At 40.1% G+C, this 10192-nt stretch overlaps 1 protein-coding gene across 1 annotated transcript; it reads right to left on the reverse strand.

Annotated features, from left to right (window-relative positions):
* Positions 1-1128: 1128 nt before the first annotated feature.
* LOC143861009 (putative aldo-keto reductase 2) lies at positions 1129-6168 on the reverse strand. The gene is made up of 5 exons (XM_077371893.1): positions 5788-6168; positions 5511-5711; positions 5248-5420; positions 5037-5139; positions 1129-1756 (listed from the first exon to the last, which is right to left on the reverse strand). The coding sequence occupies exons 1-5, from the start codon at positions 5989-5991 to the stop codon at positions 1409-1411; spliced, it is 1029 nt and encodes a 342-aa protein (XP_077228008.1). The 5' UTR covers positions 5992-6168; the 3' UTR covers positions 1129-1408.
* Between the last annotated feature and the right edge of the window lie 4024 nt (positions 6169-10192).

The following is a 10192-nucleotide window of genomic DNA, read 5'->3' on the forward strand; positions in this document are numbered from 1 at the left end:
AGGGACGAAACCAAACACTACTCACACTATTCTCCGAGGTAATTCTTAACAAATCAAAATGCTTGTCTCCTCCCTTTTGACTTCTTATTACAGTACTCTCCGAGCCACTCTCACGCAACCAACCATACATGGATTTGCTAGGGTCCGTCGCAAAAGGCATTTCACGGAACGTCATTTGCGTGAGAGTCGCCACTTCATGAATAATGATAAAATCTGTTGAAAAGTGAGCTTATGTGGTTGCTCTCTCATGCAACAGGCAGTCCGCAAAATGCCTTTTGGTATGGACCCTAGCAAATCCCATTTTTTATGTAGAAATTATATTTTTTATTATAAAGATAACAATTAATTAAGTAAGAGACAGATTACAAATGCTGGTAATGATTGCTCCATATACAATAAGCATTGCCCTATATACAATAAGCCTCTGGAAGCTCTAAATTTAGCTTAGACAATCATTCAAATCGCTTTGCACATTTCTAATGAACAAATACTAAACAAAGATATCTTTTAGTTCATCCATAAGATTAGTGAGTCTCAACTGTTCCCTTTCCACATATCTAGTGAAAATGGTCAATGCTTTGGCGAAGAGCACGAGCCTCTGCTTATATAGAAATTCCACTATGACACTGATGGACTCACAATCGGTTATCACGATCTTAAGGCATTGGGACGGGCTTATGCTTATATAGAAATTCCATTATGACACTGATGGAGTCACAATCGGTGGTCACGATAAGGCATCGGGCCAATAATCGGTTGGGACCCCCATCATCGGTTGTCACAATCTGAAATGAACAGGGCCTAAGAAAGGCATGTGTTTTGGATTTCAATTAATTTTCTTTTCAATCAGAACAAAAGGTTGACGCTTGCTTAATTATATCAGGGACAATAGTAAAGAGGGAAAGGGTCTCTATCAAAACAAGCATCAGCACTGTTTCTTAATAAGATAACAGAGTAATCTTAATAACAAAACAGAGTAATCGCTCACTTATGCGCACTAACCCGCATTAACCCAATTCCACATTGTTTGTAAAACTTCATTTTCTCTTCTTTTTTCTATTACTTCTCTGTTTTGTGTTCAGATTGGCATACAAAATGACACAAGTGGTTCATAATTCGAAGGTGCTGTTAACGAGGAACTCTGTTTTTGGATAATATATTACCAAAATAAATTGATGAACAATAGACATTATAATGACAAGCTAAAATTTTCCAATTCGGATAGCCAATCCCTAGAACAGCATATCCAAGGATTTATATCCCCTTGGTGAACAGACCCAAATGGGGTTAAGTCCACATACAGAATTGCCCAAAAAACAAGTACCATTAAGACAACAAAGACATTATTTCCAAGGAGAAAAGCAAAGGACACAGACGACAATTACTACTCTTACCAAAAGAAAAGCATTCATGGCTGAGGTGTCAATGAGGAGAGCGGGGGAGTCTCTGAATTGGCCCAAGTGAACTTCAGAATTGCTTCAGGATATCTATCGCCCTTTGCTGCACCCTCTCCACTAATGATATTCAGTTCATTCATCTCTTCAGCTGTGAGTTTGATAGATGAGGCCTCCATGTTCTTTTCTAAGTTTTCGATTTTGGTGGTTCCCGGGATGGGGCACACATCTGTGCCTTGGTTATGAACCCAAGCCAATGCCATCTGACCCGGACTGCACCCTTTCCTCTTCGATATTTCCTCTAATCGTGCAAACAAGAGTGCATTGTGGTCCATGTTAGTTGCTTGGAACTTGGGCAGTACCTGAACCATGTTAAAGTATAAAAGATTAAGTAACGCCATCTCCAACAACTAACGCTTTTGGAGTAATTGGTTGTTTCACAAGGTATCAGAGTGAAGGACCTCAGTACAAAAGATTAAATAATGCCAACTCCAACAGCTTAAGCTTTTGGAGTAATTGGTTGTTTCACAAACCATACAATTAGTTTCCTTAGGCCCTGTCTGTTTTAGATTATGACAACTGATTGTGGAGTCCGCAACCAATTATTGGACTGAAAATTGCACTAATTTGAGTGCAATAATCGGTTCGGGACTCCCCAATCGGTTGTCATAATCTAAAACAAACAGGCCCTTAAAGACAAGTTATACAATAATTGTTCATGTGTTCACCGATTTGATAATCCAAACCATTCATCTGTTAGACCTCACTGTGGAAAAGCGATGCTACAAACACCCCATTTTGTGTGGCCTTCAAATGTGACATTAGAGAGTTCAAAGGTGACCAGTTCACATCTATTAATAGGGGTGAAACTTGGGTCTGATTGGGCAGGTTGACACCTACACTGACGCAGCCTGAGGTGGCATTCCCTCAACCCTAACCTGAACCAACCCAAGCCTTGGGTCGAGGAGGGTCAGACCCTAATGCAACACTCCTCTGAATCTCAACCCTTCTTCCAAATTGGGTTGGGTTACTCAAAGCCTCAACCCTAACCCAACTCAAATTAAATTGGTTTGGCCTTTTCCAACCCTCACTGTTCGCAATAAATTTGAGATGTATGAAAAGAGAATCACATGGGCCAAGGGAAAATACCACTCAACCCAAGCCAAAATCAGGTTGAACCCATTGGGTTCGGGTTGAGCTGGACCCAAGTTACTCCCCTTATTTATCACCAATTTCTCAGCAGGTCAGAGGGTTAGTGTTAGAATATGTGAGATCCACCGTTGGATTAGGTGTAGATCTCACTATTAGATCTTCTTGTGGGAGATTAGGCAAGTTGGCTAATGAGGCAACCCACTAGAACTGGCAGCTAGATTTAATTAGTAAGTAGATTAGATTAGAATATTCCATCATTATCTCTTTCCATAGATCTCCTTGGGTTTTTCGATTTGTGTGAGTACAAAATATTATTAAAGGCAAAAGAGAAGACTTGTAAGGGCCTTGAGAAAAAGAAGATAAGAGGTAAAGAAGATGAAAATGCCAACCCTATAGCTTTGATACCATGATAAATTTAGAGAATAGAAAATTTCTATTATTCTTGGATGGTTTACAATAGAGCTCAAGGTGTGCTTATATTGAGCACATACATGATAAACATAGAAAGAGATTAAGCAGACTATGGAAATAGATAATGATGGAATATTCTAATCTAATCTACTTACTAATTAAATCTAGCTGCCTATTCTAGTGGGTTGCCTCATTAACCAACTTGCCTAATCTCCCACAAGAAGATCTAACAGTGAGATCTACACCTAATCCAACGGTGGATCTCACATATTCTAACATGCCCCCTCAAACGTATATGGATTGAAAATCAATATACGTTTGATTACAATAAAAATCCCCAACATGAAAAATAAAAACCTCCACTTGAAATTCCCATAGGAAAATAGAATCCTATGATTTGAGCACGCTGACAAATTTTGATGATGAATATCCCTTGATGTTATAATATCGTGATGTTGTTGATGAAACGCCGCTTGTTGATATGCCGCCAAGAGGGCTTATAAAAGCCAATGGATCATAGATCCTAGAGAAGACTCAAGCCTCGATGGGCGAGTAATAATGAGTCACTACGGACCAATGCCGGAATGGGCAAGAAATGGTGGGTCACTATGGACTGATGCCGGAATGGGCAAGAAAAGGGTGGGTCACTATGGACCGATGCCGGAATGGGCAAGAAATGGTGGGTTACTATGGACCAATGCTGGAATGGGCAAGAAAGGGCCACGATGGGCGGGACATCATGGGTCGGCTTTAGATACCGATCCTCATGGAAATGAAACTCTTTCAAGCACGCACTTCAAAAGAAATGAAGTACATAAACTGAAAGGAATGCATAACTGAGGCACGCACCTCAAAGAGGTATCTCAACTGAAATAGATAAATGGGAAAATTAACTTAGGATTTGGAAAAGAAGAAAGAAATGGAGCGTAGAAAGAAAAGTGACAACGGACGGCTGAGGATAATGGCAATGATATCAAAGACATCGGAAAGGCACAATGGTGGACGGAAATTTAGATGGCACAAGGATTTTGTTTTTGTTTTTTGGTGTGCATATCAAATTTGGGGGTGTACCATTTTACTAAAGATAGAAGAGGATATGCATTTCAGAGGAGACAAAGGAAGTGGGTGAATTGAGGAGATGACAAGACCTAAGCAATGCTCACTCTTGGGTTTCTGTGTAGCACTAAGCAACAGAAATATATTGTTTTGAAAAAGGTGGGGTAAGAACCATCACTGATATCTCCTCAAGAACAGGACCCCCTCGAGATATTACCCGATATTACCCTTGTGATGTTTTGTAGAAGCAACAGTGGCGGGGACATGCCAGAGAAGTAGATACGGGGCTTGGGATCCGGTCATACCATGAATGCAGGCCTCTGAAATGATTTGGAGGTGGTAGCAACAAGGATGAAATCAGCGACTTCTTGCTAGTGAGAAGCGCATAGATTGTCGCATTCGGGAGTGCACCTTACATTGCCAAGAACGGTACCTGGGGCTAGTTTATTTAGAAACTCAAAACAGCGACAAAACTATGGCCGGGAGATGTGGTAAGAGGAGAGAAATGGGACACACGATCCAGGCAGAGATAGAGGCAGGATAGAGAAAGGCCGAGCAAGATATCAACGCAAGGACGAGGACGGAAACAATGGAAAATGCAAAAACTGAAGTTATTTTGAGAAAAAAAGAAGAAGAAAAGCAGCAGGCAGAGGCTAGGGTGGCCGGGCGGACGGCTAGATCGGCCGTGGTCACTCCAAGATCGGAGGCTCTGATACCATGAAGAATTTTGGAGATTTTCACTAAAGCTCAAGGTGTGCTTATGTTGAGCACATACATGATAAACATAGAAAGAGATTAAGCAGACTATGGAAAGAGATAATGATGGAATATTCTAATCTAATCTACTTACTAATTAAATCTAACTGCCTATTCTAGTGGGTTGCCTCATTAACCAACTTGCCTAATCTCCCACAAGAAGATCTAACAGTGAGATCTACACCTAATCCAACGGTGGATCTCACATATTCTAACAGTTAGGATAGCTCAACAAAGAGGAAAGGTGGGAGTTGTAGAGAAACATGCCTTTCTGAAGTCGTTGTCTGCCAAATTATTTACCACGCTCGGACCCACTGAAAAGAAACCCCTTCCCAGAGGACTAAATGTCACAATTCCGATCCCAAGCTCCCTGAAAATTAAAGAAAATTAAACACATCAACAGTATAAGCTGAATTTAGTATAAGAAGGTAAAAAAAAAAATACAACAATGGTATAAGCTGAATTTCACAAAGCTCACCTGCAAGTAGGGACAATCTCTTCCTCTACTTCTCTACACCAAAGAGACCATTCCAATTGCACAGCTGTTATTGGATGAACAGCATGTGCTCTTCTTATTGATGAGGCAGAAGCCTCACAGAGTCCAATATACTTTATTTTACCTTCCTCTACTAGTTCCTTCATTGCTCCAATCTATAAAACAAAATCAATCTCTAAACCAATATTACACAAAATATCCAATACCAAATGACACAAATCTTTAATGGGTAATCTCAATCTTACCGTTACTTCAATGGGAACTTTAGTATCCATCCTACACTGATAAAGGAGATCAATATAATCTGTGTCAAGCCTCTTCAAACTACCCTCACAAGACCACCTAACAAATTCAGGGTCTCCTCTAACTTCTACACTCCCATCATCACATAATCTACCCCCACACTTAGTAGCAAGTTGCACCTTATCTCTTATTCCCTTCATAGCCTACAAAAACAAAGGAAAAAACCCATCAAGAGCCCAAATTTATTGAAATTCCTACAACCCATAAGGGATAACTGACCTTTCCAAGAAGGATTTCGTTGGTGAAAGGCCCATAAAAATCAGATGTGTCGAGAAATGTTACACCGGTTTGGACTGCGTGTCTAATGAGGTGGATCATGGCTTCCTCTGGTTTGGGAGGTCCATAACTAGAAGACATGCCCATGCATCCTAGCCCTTGTTTTGAAACTTCTAGACCTTGAGATCCAAGTTTAATTCTCTCCATCACAACCCACAATTGTAGACTCCCAATCGAACTTCTCAGTTGAATGGAAATTGAGGGGCAACTTCACCCGTTAGAAATCGAGTTGGGGAATGAGTGGAAGACAACAAATAGGAAACTATTCACATGCTTTTGGGAGAATGATATAGCACAACAATGTTTTAATAATTGATCTAACTCATCTTGTCTACAAACCAATTATAAAAGAAGGGTTTTGCTAACGAGTGGGTGCAATCTTAAGTGTGCCGTAGGCAAAAGCCAAGAAAGAAGGACAAGCTAAGCTTGTGCAATTATTAAAACATGGTTGTGCTGGTAGTATTTCCCCCATTTTTGCTATTTTTCTGAAGATGACAAAACTACCCCACTCATGAGAGAGAAGTTCCATTTTCAAAGTGTTTACCTATTCTATTTTATTACAGCTGAAAGTTCTAGTTGGTATATAATATTTGGTATTGGGAAACCACGTGGTAGTTGCATCACAGCTGAAAGTTCTAGTTGGTATATAATATTTGTTATTGGGAAACCAAATGGTAGTTGCATAAAAAAATAAGTAAAGAAATTGAAAAATATCACTATCGTCAGTATTCAGCTGTAAGCAGGGGCGGAGCCAGGTATGTAATAAGGGGGCAGCTGCCCCCATGAGTTGAAAAAAAAAAAAACTAAATAAAGTACATGTTTTAAAAGTTTTGGAAAAGTTTTTCTATGCTTTTCTAGAAAACAACAAATGAAAAGTAACTTTTCTAGAAAACAACGGTTGAAAAGTAGCAAAATATAAAATTAAAGTAGGACAATGATACTTTTCGTAGATCATGAGATTTAAGGGTGTCAATTTTGGCTCGAGCTCGGAGGCTCGCTCGAGCTAGGCTCGAAAAAAGCTCGGCTCGAATCTTGGCTCGCCAGGCTCGTTAAGCTTAACGAGCCGAGCCTAATTTAGGCCAGAATCAGCTCGGCTCGGCTCGTTAAGAATTTAATATATTTAAATATATATATATATATATATATATATATTATATTAATTTATACATTAAAAGGGTTGTCCAGGGAGTGAAAGCGGGGGGCAAAATATGTCACTTCATTTTTGGAATCCCATTTGTTACTAGGACCACCCCCCATAGTGTAAAAAAAGTAGTCAAATTACACTAGTAGGGTTGTCCAGGGAAGATGAGGGTGTGTGAATAACCCGAGCTCGGTAAGGCTTGCGAGCCTAGCCGAGCCTGACCGAGCCTAGCCGAGCCCGAGCCGAGCCGAGCAGAGCTTTTGAGCTTAACGAGCCGAGCCGAGCCTGGCCAAGCTCAGCTCGGCTCGGCTCGTTTACACCCCTAATGAGATTGGTTCACTGCACGAGGATAAATTCTTCACTTTTGACGTTTTCCTTTACTTTTGAAACTTAAAGGAAAATGTCTAGGACTCGGGGGTGATTTTATCCATCAAAGGGGGGAAATTAGGAAAATATCACTGCCCTAAAATAAACCCTAACTTGAAATTCACTCTAAAAAAATAGAGTTTTTTTTTCCTTTCTCTGGAAACTACTCGCCCCTCCACTCCCATGGTCCCACCGTCCCAACTCGGCAACTCTCAAGTCATTCGATTCAACTTCGCCCCTCCCACTCTCATCTAAGAAGTAAAGAAGAAGAATAAGAAGAAGAACAAGGAGGAGGAGGAGGAGGAGGAGGTAAGGGCAGATTTTTTTCCTTTTTTCTTTTATTTTTTGTATTTCTGAAGACTAAAGCATTTGATTGATGAGATTTGCCCTAGATATTTATGATAAAACCCTAGAAATTTACGGAATCGGATGACAGATCAATGGATGACTGAGAGTTTGATTACTTACATTGAAAATGATATATTTTGTAGCATTGATAATGAAACAATCATGCATTGCTTTTAGAACATGATCGACTCGTCGAGGACAACTGTAGTGAGTTTTTCATTAACAATGTATTTTTTTGGATTAAATATATTATCTTATTTTGCCCCCTTTATGTATAAATCTTGGCTCCGCCACTGGCTGTAAGTAAGGAAGCGTGGCTGATATACAAATATTAAAGGGATTTGCTAGGGATTCGCAGCTGACTTTTGCATTAGAGAACAACCATGCGGGCTTTGTTTGGATGCTTAGGGAAGTGATTTCTATGGAAGGGGGGCGGGATTTTGGATGTCATGCAAACTTTGGGAAAACCATGAGCTTTATTATGTTTGGATGCAAGTTAACCGGGAATGTGAGAGATAGAAAGAGAGGAGAGGAGGATTACCCATGAAATCTTGTCTTTTTTGAGATATTTCATATGGAAAAAGTAGTGACACCACCTCACCAAACACACAATTATTACACCTTTTTGTTGTATGGTAATCTCTAAGGATTTGGATGTTAGTTTGGCAAACAAACACACCAAGTAATCCAAAAAGTGCATTTTGTTTGCTTAGGTAATGCTTGGGGATCCCTTGCAATTGGCATCCAACCAGGATCTTAATCTATTAGAGGTGTATTCTCAAGCAAATCTCAAGCAAAAGTCAACCCCAAAATGCCTTTCCGTGAAATTACCTAGCAAATCCCAAAATTAAAATAAGTGCTAATTTCACAGTGTTGGTGTAACAACCGGCCCCGCACACATATTAGAATTTATTTATTTTTATTTACGGTAGAGATGGGGTGTCATTACCAAAACTAAAACATGAGTAATTTTCTTTCTGCAATAGGGTGCCTTTAACATAAGAGGCTACAATTATATTTTGTAGGTTTAATTTTCTGAATCTAATAATCAGTTTTAGATACAACATAAATTCTCAAAAAAAAAAAAAAAAAAACAAAAACCTAAAAATGATTTGGGACCTTAATTTTGTGCCAACAATCAGTTTTGGGTTCAAAATCTATCCCCCCAATGGATCTAGTGAGCCTTATTAGCAACCCAACTGTTCTAGGATTATCCTATGGAAACATTTATTAGGCATAACATATTTACAAAATGGCCCATCAATTGGACGGTTGGATCATCATATGGTGCAAGCCGTACACCAGTTTTTGAAAAGTACTGAACTTTAGGTACACTGTCACCATATGAAATCCTATATGTATATACATATATATAGAGAAGTTTGCAATAAAGACAGACTTGCATATATTGGTTTCATTATATTTTGAAATGTATCAAAATGGTTTAATCCCATTGTATTGAAGATGTAGCAGTCTTGTGTTGGTTTTAGATGTCCCATTTATCATCCACTTGGGCATTATTTTCAGCAACAAATCATTGGGTGTAGACACCCCATTTTGACTGGACCCTAAAGTCCCCAAATAGAGTCGAGGTCTCGAAGTTGAAGAAATTCCCGAGGAGTTAGGCCCAAATGCAAGGAAAATCCGAAGTTTTGTCAACCTGTGGTGCTCGATGACAAGTGTAAAGTTCCTAAAGGATGGTTAATTTTTCAAGGAGGGTGCCCGCAAAATTTCAAGTGAAATGGACGAAAATTGACAGAAAAGGCATGCTGAATTTGTGCAGATATCAAATACGTGTGTGCTGATATCAATTCGCTTATGCAAAACTAAGGACCAGCTGAATAGTGCCTTTATTAGAACCTGGATGTGCTTACATCGGCCTCTTTTCAATATTAAAAGATAAGGAAGGCTGTGCAATAATTGAAAATAGGGTCAATTAGGGTAATTATCAAAGCGGGGTTGCGCAAATAACATTTCCGTTTTTTACAGCAGTGGGGTGAATGGTCTGAATGGGGGGATGCCTATCAGATAAAGGGGGATTAAATATATCATAGCATTTTCTTTATCCCCTGTTTCTTTACCCGAGCCACCCCTTTTGTAAGGTAAAGAGTGGTAGTAAATACACTAGATGAGGGCTGTCCAAGTAAAGAAGGAGGGGTAAAATATATCACTTCCCTTTGTTAAACCCCCACCGAACTAGGGTTTCAAGGAGGAGAGAGTCTTCTCATTCGGGGGGGGGGGGGGGGGGCGGCGCAAATAGAGAGGGGGAGGCCGACCCCATGAGCTTCTTCGCACCCTCATCACTCAGCTCAACCCACACCTTCCCGCCGGCGAGTTCTTTCGACCCCATCTTCTCCGCCTCATCCTCATCTTTATTCAAGAAATCAACCACCACCAGCCACCCCCTGTCATCGCCAACGTCAGCCACCTCTACATCATTGTTACCTCCACCCCATCTTCTCAGGCCAGCCACCATTAGATCCGCCACCTACC

The sequence above is a fragment of the Tasmannia lanceolata genome, unplaced genomic scaffold, assembly GCF_043159265.1.
Source record: "Tasmannia lanceolata isolate RefF3 unplaced genomic scaffold, GAP_Taslan_0.1 ptg000037l, whole genome shotgun sequence".
Lineage (NCBI taxonomy): Eukaryota > Viridiplantae > Streptophyta > Magnoliopsida > Canellales > Winteraceae > Tasmannia > Tasmannia lanceolata.